Source organism: Peromyscus leucopus, chromosome 8b, assembly GCF_004664715.2.
Source record: "Peromyscus leucopus breed LL Stock chromosome 8b, UCI_PerLeu_2.1, whole genome shotgun sequence".
In the NCBI taxonomy this organism is placed as follows: Eukaryota; Metazoa; Chordata; class Mammalia; order Rodentia; family Cricetidae; genus Peromyscus; species Peromyscus leucopus.
Window position 1 is genome coordinate 3,081,495 of NC_051086.1, and position 17,816 is coordinate 3,099,310.

Genomic DNA, 17,816 nt, shown 5'->3' on the forward strand with positions numbered 1-17,816 from the left:
CCCGCCGCCGCCGCCGGCTCCCGCCCCTGGGCCGCCCCCCGCCCGTGACGCGCCATCCGTCCCTCCGCGTCGGAGCCCCAGCCCCAGTCCGAGCCCGAACCCTCAGCCCGAGCCCGAGCCCGAACCCGAACCCGAACCCGCGGAGAGCTCTGGGCGGCGGGCGGCGCAGGCAGCGCGGGCTGGAAAGGATGCGATCGCAGACGCGGGGCCGCCGCTGCGTCTGAGCCGCCGAGAGCACCGAGCGCCGCGTCGCTGCGGGCCCCGCGGCGCCATGGGGAAGGAGCAGGAGCTGGTGCAGGCGGTGAAGGCGGAGGACGTGGGGACCGCGCAGAGGCTGCTGCAGAGGCCGCGGCCGGGGAAGGCCAGTGAGTGCGGGGGGCGCGCGGGGCGCGGGCGGGGCCCCCACCGCCTGGGTGCAGGGCGGGGAAGGGATGCTGTGGGTCTCCGGGGGTGGGGCGGGGCCAGGAGCGCCCAGACCCTTGGTCCGCGCCCCCCCTTTCTCGCCCCAGCTCTGGAGGAGGGGCGGCAACGAGCGCCGGACCGTCCGCCCAGCCCCCTGCGGGCACCTGCGGCACCCACGGTCCCCTGAGGCCGTTGGAGATCACATCCTCCCTCGGATCCCCTCCCTTCCCAGGCTGCGGGTTGATGATTTCTACTTGGGCTTTTAAGGGCGAGGCGGATTCCCCCCACCCCCAGACACACTGTGGAGAGAGGGAGGGGCCCTTCCAGTGAGGGGCGACCCAGAGGCTAACAATCTCTCAGACCTCTCCTCCCCACCCTATGTTTAATAACAGGCTTTGCAGGGAAAGGGGTGGGGGGAGGACCACGCTGGGGGTGTGGCTGCCCAGGCATGGCCAGTGGGGGCCATTGACTGATGAGGGAGTGAGGCAGAGGCCCAAGGTCGCCCAGCCCTGGGGCAGGTTGGGCTTCGTGCAGGAAGAGCCTGGGGGATAAGGACTGTAGGTTTCTACAGACCTTGGTCATGCCTGTCTTCTCTGCTGGGAAAGGGGGCCAAGGATCAGTAAAGGAGCTCCCACACCATCCCTGGCTTGTGCCCGAGGGGTCCAGAGAAGGGTTGGGAGCTTGGAGCTTCGAGTCTAGCTCTTAACTCTGCTCATCCTGGAGCCTCCCTAGGGGCCTCTGGAGATGGACGGATGGGTGTGCGGGCTGGCCGAGTGTGCAGATGCGCACGTATGAGTGTGTCAGGCACCTGTGCGGGCGTGAGCTGGGCTCTGCAGGTCAACACATGGGACCGGCGTGCCTTCCCTCGCTACCCACCACCAGGGACTGCATATAAGCTGGGGGGAAGGGGAGTCCCATTTCTCCAGGGGGCTGCTGAGACAGGGGACTGTCTGGAATGGCTCCTGTCTACTTTACTGTTGGTGAGAAGGACACTGGCGCCTCCAGGCCACACAGGCTGGCTGGGAAGCTCCACTCACCAGGGCTGGCGTTAGGGCCTCAAGGCTGAGTGGAGGAGCTTCTAGGGAGAGGCAGATGGAAGAGGGTAAGGCACAGCTTTCCACCTAGCGGCCTTGTGTCCTTGGTCGCACTGACTCTCTAGGCCTTAATGGCCTTATCTGTAGGATGGAACATCTGTGGTCCCTGCCACCCCACAGCATCATGGAAACAGTAAGAAGGCACTGATGAGGAGGAGACACTTAGTTCAGTAAATGCAATGGTGCTGGCTTTTTGCTGCTGCCAGTCAGTGGGAACCACAAGTGTGGGGCTCCTCTTCCTTCCGTTTGGCTGATGTGGGGAGGTAAGAGGTACCTGGGTCTCTACCTCTGCCTCTGACTGGTGTGGTCTCGGAGACAGCAGAGGCACCTGCCTTGGCCCTTATGTCTGCACTCTCTGAGTCAGAGGGGCGGTGCAATAAATCAGACAGAGAAATCCCTCCATGAATTAGCTCGGTTGTCATGGCAACACTGGCCTGCTTTGGAGTAAGATGTATTTTGATTTAGCAAAGTACAGCTGGAGTTTGGGCCATGGGGTGGGGGGTGTCCATAAGTATCCTCGAGAGTGTGTTCCCCCACACATACCAGCCAGGCGTAGTGGCGCACGCCTTTAGTCCTAGTGATTGGGAGGCAGAGACACACAGATCTCTGTGAGTTCAAGGCCAGCCTGGTCTACATAGTGAGTTCTAGAGATGCTGTCTCAAAAAAAACAAAAACAAAACAAAAAGGAGTGTGTTCCCCAGCCCAGCCTAGAGGTTTTCCCACAATCTTGTTCTTGAGTCTTTTTGGGTACCCACCAGCTCTTCCCTCCAGTCCATGGCTCTGTGAGCCCCCACCTCACCTCCAAGAGAGCCTGTACATGTAGGCTTAGCAGTTATCCTCGAGGGAAAAAGAGACAACTTCGGAGGAAAGCTGTTGGTAGGGGCTGCCCTGCTGCTGCTGGTAAGGGGTTCCTGTCTAGTTTTGTGGCCTAGCCTCCCTCCCCAAGGCAGGCTGAGGACACCCTGTAGGAATCCCCAGAACCTATCTCTCTTTCATCTTGGCCCACTAAGAATTCCCTTCCACCAGGGTGTGTGGCATACACACCTTTAATCCCAGTACTTTGGAGACCAATTTAGGATCTCTGTGAGTTCTAGGCCACCCTGGTCTACATAGTGAGTTCCAGGCTAGTCAGGACAGCATAGTGAGATCTGTGTTTAAAAAAAAAAAAAAAAATTCCTTCCAGCCTGGAGTTTGTATCTGGCCTCAGGCTGGTCTCTGGAGAGCAGTTTGAGTTCTGGGGTCACAAGAAACAGGGGCAAGGTTTGTGCACTATTTGTGTGTGTGTGTGTGTGTGTGTGTGTGTGTGTGTGTGTGTAGTACTGGAGACAGAATCCAGGGCTTCATGAATGCTGAGTAAGCTCTCTTAGGAAGCTGCATCCCATGCCTGTGTACTGTACTGATGCAGACAACTATTAAAAAGTGAAAGGGCCGGACTGTGGTGGCACACACCTCTTTAATCCCAACACTGGGGGGCAGAGGCAGGCAGATCTCTGTGAGTTCGGGGCCAGCCTGGGCTACAGAGCCAGTTTCAGGACAGCCAGGGCTACACAGAGAAACCCTGTCTCGAAAACCCAAACCAACCAAGTGAAAGGGCTCCTGAGGCCTTCATCTCGGCCACCCCTTGCCCTCCTCAGTTCCCAGGCCACCAACCAGCTATCTCTTTCTCCTGATTCAGTCTCAGAGTCTGTCCTGCTGTGGGATGGCCACCCCAGCCCTACACCTTCTTTAGCACCTTCTGTAGGCACTGGGGATGCCCTGAGACCTCAAACTGCCCTCCAAGCAGTTTACACTACTCCCCTCCCTAGGGACTGTGGATTTGTGTCCTTGGAAAGGTGACCCTCCCCACATGGGGAGCAGTTCCTTTCTTTAAAAAAAAAAAAAATTAACTAATTTTCTTTTGAAACACTCTCACTGTGAAATCCTAGCTGGCTAGCAGGCTACATAGGCCAGGCTGGCCTTGAATTCACCTATCTACTTCTGCTTCCTAAGTGCTGGGATTAAAAGCGTGCATCACAGTGCCGGGCGGTGGTGGCACACGCCTTTAATCCCAGCACTTGGGAGGCAGAGCCAGGGGGATCTCTGTGAATTTGAGGCCAGCCTGGTCTACAGAGCGAGATCTAGGACAGGCACCAAAACTACACAGAGAACCCCTGTTGTGTAAAAAAAAAAAAAAAAAAAAACAAGAAAAAAAAGCATGCACCATCACTGCCTGTTGTTATTGTTGTTTTAAAAAACAAGCATTTATTTATTTATTGGTGCTGACTTTTTGTTTGTTTTTGTTTTTGTTTTTGAAGACAGGGTTCTCTGTGTAGTTTTGGTGCCTGTCCTGGATCTCGATCTGTAGACCAGGCTGGCCTGGAGCTCACAGAGATCTGCCTGGCTCTGCCTTCCCAGTGCTGGGATTAAAGGCGTGCGCCACCCACCCGGTGACGGTCCCATTCTTGATGGAGCCCTCCCTCCTCCGTGTGTCTTTTTCTGAGTCTTGACCTCTGTACCCCTCTAAAACATTGGCTTCTGCTTGTCTGACCTCAGAGCAGCTTGCCTGGGGCTTCCCCTCCCTAAACCTGACTCTGTAGCTGCCTGGAAGCCCAAGGTGGAGGGAGAACAGGAATTTAGAAACCTTGGAGACCCTGAGACCTGACTGTATTACACTTGAGAAGAACGAGGCAAAGTGTCTTGAGCATGGCTCTGGAGGGGTTGCCATGGAACGGTGACATCAGTTCATAGCAGGGGACTGTAGCAGACCAGCCGTAGGCAGTTTTCAGGGCCTTGTGTAAGATGCTAACGTAGGACCCTTATCTGAAATCGAAGTATTCTCAGTAACTGCACAGGTCACCTACCCACGAAGCTGACCCTAAAGATGGACAGAGGGCATGTAGGATGGAGATGACATTGTTTAGCCACCAAAGCCATGAAGAAAACTGATGTGATACACTGGGTGGTGAAGAGGGCTAGGGAGAAAACCACAACCAGGCCGGAAAGGGCAGCATTTTGGATGAGAGACCTTGAGAATAGGTTCCATCTGAGCGAACTGAAGTGTGTGAAGAGGGTGTGATGCAGAGGCCCTGTGGCCCTGGTGGCCTGTATGTTAGAGGACATCGAGGTGGCTGTGCAGCTGGAGCAAGATGATGAAAACAGAGGAGTGGGAAGAGGTCAGAGCAAAAGCAAGGGCCAATCACGTGAGACATTGCGGCCTCAGCCTCCACCCCTCCACCTCAGCGAAACAGCACTGAAGGGTTCTGGGAGGTCTATGTTGTTTCCCGCTGGGGTGTTTTATTTTGTTTCTGGGTTTTTGCTTTGAGACAGGGTCTCACTATTTCATTGGACCAGGCTAGCTCCACCTGCCCTTGCTTCCAAGTACTGGGATTAAAGGCCTGGACCACCATACCTGGCTCCTTTTTTTTGTTTTGTTTTGGTTTTGTTTTTGGTTTTTCCAGACAGGGTTCTCTGTGTAGCTTTGCGCCTTTCCTGGAACTCACGCTGTAGCCCAGGCTGGCCTCCAACTCACAGAGATCCGCCTGCCTCTGCCTCCTGAGTGCTGGCATCAAAGGTGTGCGCCACCACTGCCCGGCCCTTTTTTTTTTTTTTTTTTTTAACATTCTTGTTTGTATATATTATTTATTTTGTGCCTGCACGTGCCATGGCACATGTGACGTAGGACAGTTTGCATGAGTCCATTTTCACTCTCCACCAGGTGGGTTTTAAGGCTTGAATTCAAGTTGTTAGCCTTGCTGGCAAGCACCTTTACTTGGTGAGCCACCTCAGGTGTGGCCCCACTCCCATGGATTTTTTTTTTGAGACGGGATCTCATCGGCAGCTCCGGGTGAGCCGGAGCTGGGAACTCTGCCTTCGCCTCCAAAGTGCTGCAGTGGCAGGCACACGCACCACGTCTGGCTGTAACTCGCAGTTTTCGGGAGTTTTGTTTTGCCTGCTTCCCTCCTTCCCTCCCTTTTTTTCTTCCTTGTTACAGCATCTTATGTAGCCCAGGTTAGCCTCAAACTTACTATGTAGTCAAGTCTGAACTCCTGATTCTCCTCCCTTTATCTCCCGAGTGCTGAGATTAAAAGTGGATGCCGGGCTGTGACTTGCATCTGAACAGTCTCCGACTCACTTGTGCAGAGGAGAAACCAAGGGCATGAGGAGTCAGGAGGACACCAATGGGAAGGCAGTGGCAGGGGTCCTGCCGGGAGTGCCAGTCGGGCCCATGGTGACAACCATGGTATGTTGAAAAGCATGGGACTTGGCTGTACTTGGAGTGCATCTTCAGGTAGAGTCAGAGGATTTGCCTGAGAACATGACTTGGGTCCATGAGAAAGACCCCCAGAGTTGAGTCTCTTTTATTTTTTACTTTTTGAGACAGGGTCTCACTATGTGGCTCTGGCTGTACTGAAACTCTTTTTTTTTTTTTTTTTTTTTTTTTGAGGCAGGGTTTCTCTGTGTAGTTTTGGTGCCTTTCCTGGAACTCACTCTGTAGACCAAGTTGGCCTCGAACTCACAGAGATCCGCCTGCCTCTGCCTCCCGAGTGCTGGGATTAAAGGCGTGTGTCACTACACCTGGCTACCAGGGCTGACTCTTGATGCCAAGGCTTGGTCTGGCTAACCACTGGGGAAGTGGCATCCAGTTGATGAACTGGTACCGCTAGTATCTGAGGACATGGAAGCAACCAGAAGGTGGCAGCACCTTCACTCTATCCAGGAGAGACCCTGTGAGATGTGGGGTCTGCCCAGCTGGTGTTAGTGGGGCCTAGTGTTCAAGAAATGCTCCAAGTCTCATCAGCTCAGGTGACAGGTGCCATCTTTTCTAGCTCATAGACGAGACCAGTGGCCAGGGCCACAGGACTAGGAAGTGTCAGAACAAAGATTCAAATTTAGGTGCAGCTGGCTTCCTGGACTTCAGGGATTGTCAAGAGACCCACATGCTGTGCCCAGTGGCTGAGGCTGAGCCAATCCGAGCTAAGCCTTACAGCCAGCCCACTGTGACTCTACTCTCTTGGCTCCCCTGCCTTTGGGTCTCCGTCCCCCACCCCCACCCCTGGCCTGAGCCTGGACAAAGGGGCTTCTGTCCTTCTAGCCCCCCCCTCACAGAGTGACTGACCCACTAATGGGTTATATAACCATGGCCCAGACAGGCAGGGGGTTGGCAAGAGTCCTGTGGACAAGGGCCCACTGGGGTGGCTTTGGTGGGCTCTCTCTTCTGAAAGCTCTGGAGGAGGCCAGGGTGAGGGAGGCCACAGGATAAGGGAGACCCTCAGAAGGAGAGTGTGGACCCTGGTGCTCAAGTCCATCTGAACATTGCTTTTGTGGGCAAGGTGGCCATTGGCATGGGTCACCTGGAGGCCCTTGCCCGCAAGCCAGCCTCTCCCTCTCCCTGCAGGGTTGTAGGGCTTATCCACATGGCAGCCAGAGCTGGCAGGAGAGTGCTTGGAGATGTAGTCCTTTCCCCCAGAAATACCCCATTTCCGGGTGTTCCAGCCTCCTCAACCACCCCCGGCCCCATCTGGGTCCTTCTGAGAGACAGATGGGGCCGGCTCTCTCCCTCCCACCAACGGCAGGTGCTGAGCCAGCGTCCCAAGGGAGGGGTGCATGTGCACATGTGTGTGCCCATGTGGGTGCATGGTCTGATCTCTCATTCTCAGATGAGGACAGGTCGAGCACCTAGAGCTGAGTCCCTGCTTATCTGGATGCGTGACTATAGACTAAGACCTTGCTCCAACAGGCAGGCAGATCACTACTACCCTCCCCTGCTCTTAAGAGGGTCTGGACCACCTCTCCTCACTGGCACTCTCTCTCTCTCTTTACAGAGCTCCTTGGCTCTACCAAGAAGATCAATGTCAATTTCCAGGACCCAGATGGGTGAGTTGTGAGCTTGGGCAGTAGCAGTGTGGACCCTGGGGTAGGTGGGCCCCAGGGAGGGCTGGGTGTTCACTTCACTCCTAGACCTGTCCTTCACCTACCCAGCTTCTCAGCCCTGCACCATGCTGCCCTGAACGGCAACACGGAATTGATCTCTCTTCTGCTGGAGGCTCAGGCTGCTGTGGACATCAAGGACAACAAAGGCAAGCCTGGTCTGGGGGGCCTTGAAGCCAAGGGCAGGGAACAAAGTCAAGGGTGGAAGGAATCTTTCAGCCCAAGGCATCTGCCTGGGTTAAGACAGAACCTTAGAGATGGTGACATCTCTCTAGTGAGGGTCGGACTTAGGGTCAGGACTTAGTTTCCAACAATCCATACCTGTCCCCAGGCATGCGGCCATTGCACTATGCAGCCTGGCAGGGCCGGAAGGAGCCCATGAAGCTGGTGCTGAAGGCAGGCTCAGCAGTGAACGTCCCATCCGACGAGGGCCACATCCCCCTGCATTTGGCCGCCCAGCATGGTCACTATGATGTGGTAAGGCCTCATGGGGAGTCTGGGTGGGCAGTCAGGCAGAGGGCTGAGTGGCCCCAGGGATAACCAGACCCTTGTCCTGCAGTCAGAGATGCTATTGCAGCATCAGTCCAACCCTTGCATGGTGGACAACTCCGGAAAGACACCTCTGGACCTGGCCTGTGAGTTTGGACGAGTAGGGGTAAGTTTCCCCCAGAGATGGGTGGGGTGCCCCCTGCCGGTCCTTCTCACCTGTGGTGGGGCCAGGGGCAGCCCCAAGCCAGGACCACCTACCTCGATTCTTCCTTCAAGGTGGTCCAGCTGCTACTAAGTAGCAACATGTGTGCAGCCTTGCTGGAGCCCCGACCAGGGGACACGACTGACCCCAACGGCACCAGCCCCCTGCACCTGGCAGCCAAGAATGGCCACATCGACATCATCAGGTACAGCCAGGAACAGGCTAGCCTCAGGCCTCCAGGCATGGTGGTATCCAGGGGCACGAGGCTCCTAGGAATTCTGGCTTGGGAATAAGAAGGGAGCCCCCAGTATGGTGACACAGGTCTGTTATGCCCGTCACTTGAGGCAGGAGGATAGAGAGTTCAAAGCTAACCTAGGCAACTTAGCAACATCCTGCCTAAAAATGAAAAATAAAGGCCTTGAGTCAGGTGTGGTGGTTCATATCTATAATCCCAGTACTCAGGAGGGTGGAGCCAGGAAGATCAAGGGTTCAGGATCATCCTCTGCTGCATAATGGGTTTGATGCCAGCGTGGGCCCCATGAGACCCTGTCCGTAAGGGGGGTGGTGTGCTGGTGAGATGGCTCAGTTAGTAGAGGGCTTGTCATGCGATCATGAAGACCTGAGTTTTCCACGTGAAAACCAGACGTGGCAGCAGGTGCCTATAATCTCATTACTGGGGAGGGAGAGACAAGGGGATCGATCCCTGAGGCTTGCTGGTCAGCTAGTATCGCTGAACCAGAGAGCTCAGGTTTCTGTGAAAGATCCTGTCTCAAACAATAAGGGGGAGGGACTAGAGAGATGTTTCATCAGTTAAGAGGACTGCTGCTCTTCCAGAGGACCCAATGTTGGGCAGCTTACAACCTCCTGTAACTCCAGCTCCAGGGAATCACACTGCACTCACTCACACTCACTTGCACATAGCCATTTGCAGACACATGTACACATAATATAAATTAAAAAAAATAAAAAGGTGAAGGGTGACTGAAGACACCCAGCATCGACCTCTGGCCTCTATACACATGTGCACATATATGAATGTGCACTCACACACTTGTACATTACAAATGTACATGTATGGACATAAATGGCTGGGATATAGCTCTGGTGGAGTGCTTCCTAGCATTCATGAAGCCTTGGGTTCAATCCGTAGCGCGCGCACACACTACCTAAAGGGAGGTGCAGAGTTGTGGAAACCCAAGTGTGCCCAGATAAAGAAAAGACTGGGGTGGCTGGTGAAGATGCTTCTGTGCCTTCTCAGTCCTGGCTTTGACTTGAACTTGCCACCTGCCGAAATCTCGTAGACGCATTTACCCTCCCGAGCCTCAGTGTCTTCATCTATAAAGGGCCCCCTAACATTGCCTACCCTAGGACTGAACAAAATAACAGCTGTGAAAACTCAGCCATGGACAGGTCTTCCGCCACTCGTCAGAAATAGCGGACATCATATCATTTCACAAGAGCAGGGTGGCTTGTGCCAGCCCCAGCAGACAGTCAGTTAGAATCAAGGGCTGGATTGAGGGTGCTGAGGAGAGGGCTCTGGCTAAAAGGCCTTGCCTGCTCTCTCCGCCTTTGCATTATTAGACTCCTTCTTCAGGCCGGCATCGACATTAACCGCCAGACCAAGTCTGGCACAGCCCTTCATGAGGCTGCACTCTGTGGGAAGACAGAAGTGGTCCGGCTGCTGTTGGATGTGAGTCTGGTGACCCAGGACACAGAGAGGAAGGTTGGGGACAAGTGGGGGGCATGGGAACCTCTGACAAGGCCCTGGCCTTTGGTGTATGCAGAGTGGGATCAACGCCCAGGTGAGGAATACCTACAACCAGACAGCACTGGACATTGTCCACCAGTTCACTACATCCCAGGCCGGCAAGGAGATCAAGCAACTGCTTCGAGGTGGGGCCTGGGTGGGACTGAGGGCCGGGCCGGGCCGGGCCGGGTTGTGGGGGGGGCAGCTCCCAGGACTGGGGGTCTACTCCCTGTATCTCCAGAGGCCTCAGCAGCTCTACAGGTCCGGGCCACCAAGGATTACTGTAACAATTATGACCTAACCAGTCTCAATGTGAAGGCTGGGGACATTATCACGGTGAGGACAGTTCCTGGGTGCTGTGGCAGGGATGGGAGGGACCCTGGCATGCTTTGAACATCCTCCGCAGCAGCTGGGGGAGGGTACAGGGTAGCAGGCCTCACCTGCTGAGGTGTCTCCCTGAACACACCCATTTGTTTGGTCAGGTACTTGAACAGCATCCGGATGGCCGGTGGAAAGGCTGTATCCATGACAACCGGACAGGCAATGACAGGGTGGGCTACTTCCCATCCTCCCTGGGCGAGGCTATCGTCAAACGAGCAGGTAAATCCTCTCCCTCTGGAGGGAGGCAATCAAGGGTCACTCAGCCTGAGTCTGGAGACTAGAAAGGAAGAAGTATACTCTAGTATGTTGGTGGCAGAGCCAGTTTGAATTCTAGCCGTGGTCAGGACCGGCACCCACTAACCCCTCGCGCTGGCCCACTCTCAGCAGGGTTACCATGTGCATTCCTTCACTTGGCCCACCACGCCTTCCACAGTCCAACTCTCTCTCTCTCTCTCTCTCTCTCTCTCTCTCTCTCATTTATTGGTTTTTCGAGACAAGGTTTCTCTGTATTCTCTGTGTAGCATTGGCTGTCCTGCAATTCGCTCTGTAGACCAGGCTGGCCTCAAACTCTGATTCACCTGCCTCTGCCTCCTGAGTGCTGGGATTAAAGATGTGGGCCACCAATTCTCAGGTGGCCACTAAACACACAGGGTCCCCGGCAGACAGTGCTCTTGTCCTTGTAAAGGAGCAGGAAACTTTGATGTTCACACAGGAAAAGAATCAACAACTTTCACAGAGAAAGGGAAGCAAGGCTTTCCTTAGTGAGGGAGGTCAGAGAAGGCTCTGAAGGGTGGAGAGGCCAGGTCATGGGCAACACCACCCTGGCAACATGAACCATGTGTGTAGGGGCCGTGGGGCAGGATCTCAGCACCCAGTGGATAGGAGGCCAGCCTGGCAGAGCATGTGGGAGGGGTGGAGGAGCAAGTGGGAAAACGCCATTGTCTGGTTTAGAGAGGCTGGAGGTAGGGTAGGGATGGGGCTGATTTGTCTAGAGTGGCCATGGATGGGAATTAGCGGGTGGGGCCAGAGGGCCAGGTCGAAGGTGTGGTCACCCACCTGTGGTCATCTGGTTTGATTTGGCCTTAGGCCACTGGGTCGCTCCTTACTTGTCCCCTAGCACAGAGAAAGTCAACATTCCAGTGATCCTCAGCCCCTTTGCCGATAGGGCCGTAAGGGTCGTGGTAGGACACCTGACCCTGAACCTCTGCCACTCTGACCTGGCCTCAGACATTCAGGGTCTCTCGGGTTACTGGAGACAGCAAGGCGGAAGGTGGTAGAGTGGCCTCTACGCTGCTTCCTCTCCGTGTACGGCTGTGCCTGGGCTGCCCAGGGTTCAGGAAGGGCTGTGTTTGGCCTACAGGTTCCCGAACAGGCAGCGAGCCAAGCCCACCCCAGGGAGGTGGCTCCTTGGGGCCCTCTGCACCCCCGGAGGAGATCTGGGTGCTGAGGAAGCCTTTTGCAGGTAGGCCAGGGGCCTCCAGAGCACTGGGGCAGTAGTCTTGCTGCTGGGTACCACTGTGGGGCCAGCACACTTCATGGCCCCTGTCCTGGCAGGTGGAGACCGCAGTGGCAGCCTGAGCAATGTGGCTGGGGGCAGAAGCGGTGGGGGCCATGCCCTGCATGCGGGCTCTGAAGGCGTTAAGGTGAGCGAGCAGGGAGGGTTGGTCAGGGTGGGGAGGTCAGACCTGGAACAGTGATAGCAAGTGGCCTTTTGGGTTCCAGCTCCTGGCAACAGTGCTTTCCCAGAAGTCGGTCTCTGATTCCAGCCCGGGAGACAGCCCTGTCAAGCCTCCAGAGGGCTCCACAGGTAAGAGCAAGGACAGGCTTTGCTGGCCTGGCAGGCAGGTGGCTCTTACATAGCCCTTTCTCTGCCACTTTCTCTCATCGTCAGGTGCTGCCCGGTCCCAGCCGCCAGCAGCCCATGCTGGGCAGGTATACGGGGAGCAGCCACCCAAGAAGCTGGAATCTGCCTCGGCCTCAGAGGGCAAGGTACAGGGCCTGGTCAGCTCCAGGCCTGGACTTGGGAGGGATGGGGTTAACAGCCTGACAGGCATACCTGGCCACAGCAGCTACTGCAGGCCTTGACAGACCAGACTCTGTCCTTCTGTCTGTCTGTGTCATATGTGCACGCACACACGAGTGTACAGGTGTTGTCTATTGTGTAGGCTGTGAGCTAGTGTGTGCACATTTGCAGAAGTATGTAGGGTGTTGTGTGGATGTGGCACGGTCAACTATGAGCTGGGCATACGTGTGTGTGTGTGTGTGGTTGTATAGATGGAAGGGGATGGGTGTGAGGCACACAAATGTGTATGTAGGTGCAGTGGGTCATGTGTGTATGCGCCTGTGTGGCTGTGAGGCATGATCTGATGGCTGAATCCCACACAGCAGAGGAGGCGAGGGACTTCTGACTAGGGCACAGAGCCCACCTTCCAGGGAGCAGTCCTACCTGAAGCCCTCCCCCCAGAGTCCCCTCCTATGGGGCCACATCTGCATCTCTAAGATGGTATGGGTATCATTGGTGCAGACATGGGGTGGGGGGAGGCCACGGCCCAGACTCGGCAGGACCTTCCTGGTGGAGCTCCCGGAAGAAGGCTGGAGGGCTGCAGACGCTGCTGTATCCAGGAGGACAGATCACGGAATGCTGGTGCAGTGGACACAGCGGCGGCGGACCCAGCACTCTGGCCGTGAACCAAGCAGAGAAGGCGGCACAGTGGAGGTCGGGGCGCAGCCCAGCAGTGGACAGGCTGCAGTTGGTGCCTTGTGTCTTGCAGAGTGCTGAGGCGGTCAGTCAGTGGCTTGCCACATTCCAGCTACAGCTCTATGCCCCCAACTTCACCAGTGCTGGCTATGACCTGCCCACCATCAGCCGTATGACCCCCGAGGTGAGCTGCTATGGGCTGGTGGCCAGCTGCTTCCCTTCCAAAGGGCAGATCCCTTCTACTTGCCAGTTAATGGGCCTCCTCTTTGCCTAGGACCTCACCGCCATTGGTGTCACCAAGCCAGGCCACCGTAAGAAGATCACAGCCGAGATCAGCGGCCTGAACATTCCTGACTGGCTGCCTGAACACAAACCTGTAAGGCTCCTTGCGCCCTGGTGGCTGAGCCAGGACCAGCAGGCAGATGGACAGACAGACAGGCTGCCTCCCTGGCTACAGCCCTCATCTGCCTTCTGGGGTCCTAGGAAGTGGAGTTGAGTATGGAGCCAGGCCTGGTGGTACAGGTACTCAGTACTCAGAGAGGCTGAGGCAGGAGGATCATGAGCTTAAGGCCCGCCTGGGCTACAGAGGCGGCCAGCTAGCAGGGAGATATTTGGACAGCCTATTTGTCAATTATGGGGCCAAACTCCCTAGACAGGCTCATGGCTAAGACTCTAGGGGCTGTGAGGGAACCTGGAACCAGGAGGGTATGCCGTCTCTATTCATGGCCAGCAGCCCTATAGCCCTGTCTTTTACTCACGTGGACTGCAGATGGGCTGGTGTCGGACATGCTTGCCACACACATGCACACAGGTCCCACTGCACGTGCTGGCCTATGCTAATGGCTGACAACCCTCTGGTGGCTTCTGCACCCAGTGGCCTCTGCTCTTATTTATGAGGAGATGCCTATATATGGGCTTCTGGGCTGATACTGGCCCTCTGGGTTGCATACTAGCTCTGTTCTCCCATCCATCCATGAGAGAGGTGCTGCTGGCTACCCAAACCCTGCCCTCCCCAGGGCCCTGGTTCTGTTGTCAAGCAGGGCTGCATTCATCTGCCCCACCTCGACACCCAGACAGCAGCATCAGGGGTCCTCCCAGGAGCACATCTGGGTCTCATGGACCTCGCCTCACTCTGTTACCTGCATGACTGGAAGTGCCGGGTGTGGGTGCAAGAGTGGTATCAGCTGGGAGCTTGGGGCGATTGGGCAGTCCTCGGTGGACACCGGATATTTGCACATTCCTAGTATGGCTGTGTGGCGAATGTGTAACAAGTGCGTGATCATGCATCTGCTGTGGGTGGGGAAACATTGTGAGGCTGAGCAAGAGAGGTGCCTGTGTTTTGTATAGCTGGAAGCAGCATGCAGGGTGTGCAGTGTGTGTACATGCATCTTATGTGGCATTGTGTGTGTGTCTGTGTCTGGCGTGTGGGTGCGTCTCTTCAGGACACTGCCTGTGGCCACCTGATGAGGCAAAGAAGCACTTTCTTACACCTGAAACTGTGTCCAGATGATAGGCAGCCCAAGTGTGTTTGCATGTGTTAACCTGTGTGTATCCTAGTGTACAGATGGCATGTTGAGGAGCTAGCCTGCAGTTCCCACCAAGGCTGTGCCTAGGCTGTCTGCAATACTGACATTTCAGGCCTGTCTGTTTGTCCTTCTGTCTGTCTGTGCCCCACAGGCCCATCTGATAATAGTCCCAAGTAGGTGGTCATGGTGTGAGCAGCCGGCTCCGGCTGCCCCTCTCTGTCCCCCTCTCCATAGGCTAACCTGGCTGTGTGGCTGTCCATGATCGGTCTGGCCCAGTATTACAAGGTGCTGGTGGACAACGGCTATGAGAACATTGATTTCATCACTGACATCACTTGGGAAGATCTGCAGGAGATTGGCATCACCAAGCTGGGTAAGGTTCCAGCCTGCCCCTCCCTATCTGCCTGTACGTACAGGTCCTCCTGACCAGCCTCTTCCCCCTCCCCCGACTCAGGACACCAAAAGAAGCTGATGCTGGCTGTGAGGAAACTGGCGGAGCTGCAAAAGGCAGAATACTCCAAGTATGAGGGGGGACCCCTGCGCCGGAAGGCACCCCAGTCACTTGAAATGATGGCTATTGAGTCACCACCCCCATCTGAGCCTGCTGCCGCAGATTGCCAGTCTCCTAAGATGACCACCTTCCAGGACAGTGAACTCAGTGGGGAGCTGCAGGCTGCGCTGTCTGGCCCAGCGGAAGCAGGTGCAGCAGCTGCTGAGAAGGCCTCCAACCACCTGCCACCCACTCCAAGGGCCACCTTGCGGCAGGAGTCCAGCCTGGGTGGACGGGCCCGGCACATGAGCAGCTCTCAGGAGCTGTTGGGTGATGGGCCCCAAGGACCTGGCAGCCCTATGTCAAGAAGTCAGGAATACCTGCTGGATGAGGGGCCAGCCCCTGGCACCCCACCCAAGGAGGTTCGGGCTGGCCGCCACGGCCACAGCATCAAGAGGGCCAGTGTGCCCCCGGTGCCGGGCAAGCCACGGCAGGTCCTTCCATCAGGTGCCAGCCACTTCACACCCCCACAGACACCCACCAAAGCTCAGCCAGGTTCCCCTCAGGCTCTCGGAGGACCTCATGGTCCAGCCACAGCCAAGGTGAAGCCCACCCCGCAGCTGCTGCCACCGACAGACCGACCCATGTCTCCCCGTTCCCTGCCTCAGTCACCCACACACCGTGGCTTTGCCTATGTGCTGCCCCAGCCAGTCGAGGGCGAGGCAGGGCCGGCCGCTCCGGGACCCGTGCTCCCAGCAGCACCTGCAGCCGTGCCCACGCTATGCCTGCCCCCAGACGCTGATGTGGAGCCCGGGCGGCCCAAGAAACGCGCCCACAGCCTGAATCGCTACGCAGCGTCTGACAGCGAGCCGGAGCGGGATGAGCTGCTGGTGCCCGCTGCTGCCGGACCCTACGCCACAGTCCAGCGGCGTGTGGGTCGGAGCCATTCGGTGAGGGCTCCCGCTGGCACTGACAAGAATGTGAACCGCAGTCAGTCCTTTGCTGTGCGGCCGCGGAAGAAGGGGCCCCCACCACCTCCGCCCAAGCGCTCCAGCTCGGCCATGGCCAGTGCCAACCTCGCTGACGAGCCGGCTCCAGATGCCGAGACAGAGGATGGCCGGCTGGGGGTCCGGGCACAGCGCCGGCGGGCTAGTGATCTGACCGGCAGTGTGGACACGGGCAGTGCTGGAAGTGTGAAGAGCATTGCAGCCATGTTGGAGCTGTCTTCCATTGGGGGCGGGGGGCGGGCTATCCGCAGGCCCCCTGAAGGCCACCCCACACCGCGTCCTGCCAGTCCAGAACCGGGTCGGGTAGCTACTGTGTTGGCCTCCGTGAAGCACAAAGAGGCCATTGGGCCTGACGGTGAAGTGGTGAACCGGCGCCGTACACTCAGTGGCCCGGTCACTGGACTTCTGGCCACTGCTCGCCGGGGACCTGGGGAACCAGCCGAGCAGAGTCATTTTATGGAGGATGGCACAGCCCGGCAACGGCCTCGAGGTCCCGCCAAGGGGGAGGCAAGTGTGGAGGGCCCTCCCCTTGCCCGGGTAGAGGCCAGTGCCACACTCAAGAGGCGCATCCGGGCCAAGCAGAGCCAGCAAGAGAACGTCAAGTTCATACTGACGGAGTCTGACACCGTCAAGCGCAGGCCGAAGGCGAAAGAGCGCGACACCGGGCCCGAGCCACCCCCGCCGCTGTCGGTGTATCAGAACGGCACAGCCACCGTTCGCCGACGGCCAGCCTCCGAACAGGCTGGCCCCCCAGAGCTGCCCCCTCCTCCTCCACCTGCTGAGCCGCCACCTGCCGACCTGACGCAGCTGCCCCCACTGCCCCTGCCTGATGGCAATGCCCGGAAGCCCGTGAAGCCACCTGTCTCTCCCAAGCCCATCCTGGCTCAGCCTGTGACCAAGATCCAGGGCTCACCTACACCTGCCTCTAAGAAGGTGCCCCTGCCAGGCCCTGGCAGCCCAGGTAAGTACAGAAAGCCAGCTAAGAAAGAGCACGGGGTCTCGGGACAGGCCCCTTGCCGGATGCCCTATTTCATAGTCTGGTTTTCCTTTTTGGGTTTGACGAAGCCCAGGTGGAGCGGGATACGACTGTCTACAGATCTTATCTATCCACTGTGGGACAGCCCTGCCACCCTGTGGTGGACATGCCTCTTGTTCAGTGAAGGGGTGCAGAAGACCGAGACTAGTGGTACACATGCAGGAAGACCTAGCTGGAGTCCCCTGATACAGGAGAGGGTAGGTTTCCAGAGAGGCCATCAGTGCGAGGGTGCTGAGACAACCATTTGGCTGGATACATCAGGCCACATCTGAAGGAGCGTAGGAAACAGTGACATTTTGCAGTGAGATTGCGCACCCTAGCGGCTGCAGTGAGAATAGGCCGACTACAGCATCTCTCCCGCTAGATGGAGGGAACACGGGGTTGTTATCCCCGGGTACCAGCGTCACCCTCTTCCATGCAGAAGTAAAGCGCGCTCACGGCACGCCACCGCCCGTGTCACCCAAGCCTCCGCCGCCACCTACAGCACCCAAGCCAGCCAAGGCTGTGGCGGGACTACAGTCCAGCAGCGCCACCACCTCGCCTGTGCCCTCGCCGGCACGCCAGCCGCCCGCAGCCCTTGTCAAGCCGGCTAGCTCGCCGCCCTCGCAGAGCGCCAGCCCCGCCAAGCCCCCTTCCCCAGGGGCACCCGCGCTGCACGTACCCGCCAAGCCGCCTCGCGCTGCCGCTTCCGTGGCCCCCGGGCCCCCAGCAGCTCCAGACTGTGCTTCGCCCGGGGACAGCGCGCGGCAGAAGCTGGAGGAGACTAGTGCGTGTTTGGCGGCAGCACTGCAGGCCGTGGAGGAGAAGATCCGGCAGGAGGACGGGCAAGGCCCTCGG

The 17,816-nt window shown here is 57.3% G+C and overlaps 1 protein-coding gene across 2 annotated transcripts in view; it reads left to right on the plus strand.

Annotated features, from left to right (window-relative positions):
• Caskin1 (CASK interacting protein 1) overlaps positions 1-17,816 on the plus strand; it is a 19,822-nt gene continuing 2,006 nt past the window's right edge. Inside the window, exons 1-19 of one of the 2 annotated variants that reach the window (XM_028853855.2) lie at positions 5-365; positions 7,298-7,349; positions 7,455-7,552; positions 7,735-7,880; positions 7,963-8,058; positions 8,169-8,299; positions 9,676-9,784; positions 9,879-9,987; positions 10,083-10,177; positions 10,324-10,441; positions 11,583-11,684; positions 11,777-11,865; positions 11,945-12,029; positions 12,114-12,211; positions 12,994-13,104; positions 13,195-13,296; positions 14,681-14,819; positions 14,901-16,904; positions 17,401-17,815. In XM_028853855.2, coding sequence (XP_028709688.1) covers positions 272-365; positions 7,298-7,349; positions 7,455-7,552; positions 7,735-7,880; positions 7,963-8,058; positions 8,169-8,299; positions 9,676-9,784; positions 9,879-9,987; positions 10,083-10,177; positions 10,324-10,441; positions 11,583-11,684; positions 11,777-11,865; positions 11,945-12,029; positions 12,114-12,211; positions 12,994-13,104; positions 13,195-13,296; positions 14,681-14,819; positions 14,901-16,904; positions 17,401-17,815 — 4,193 coding nt within the window. In that variant the 5' untranslated portion in view covers positions 5-271. Of the gene's footprint in view, positions 366-7,297; positions 7,350-7,454; positions 7,553-7,734; positions 7,881-7,962; positions 8,059-8,168; positions 8,300-9,675; positions 9,785-9,878; positions 9,988-10,082; positions 10,178-10,323; positions 10,442-11,582; positions 11,685-11,776; positions 11,866-11,944; positions 12,030-12,113; positions 12,212-12,993; positions 13,105-13,194; positions 13,297-14,680; positions 14,820-14,900; positions 16,905-17,400; position 17,816 lie in introns of both variants that reach the window. The other variant, XM_028853856.2, reaches the window with a different exon arrangement.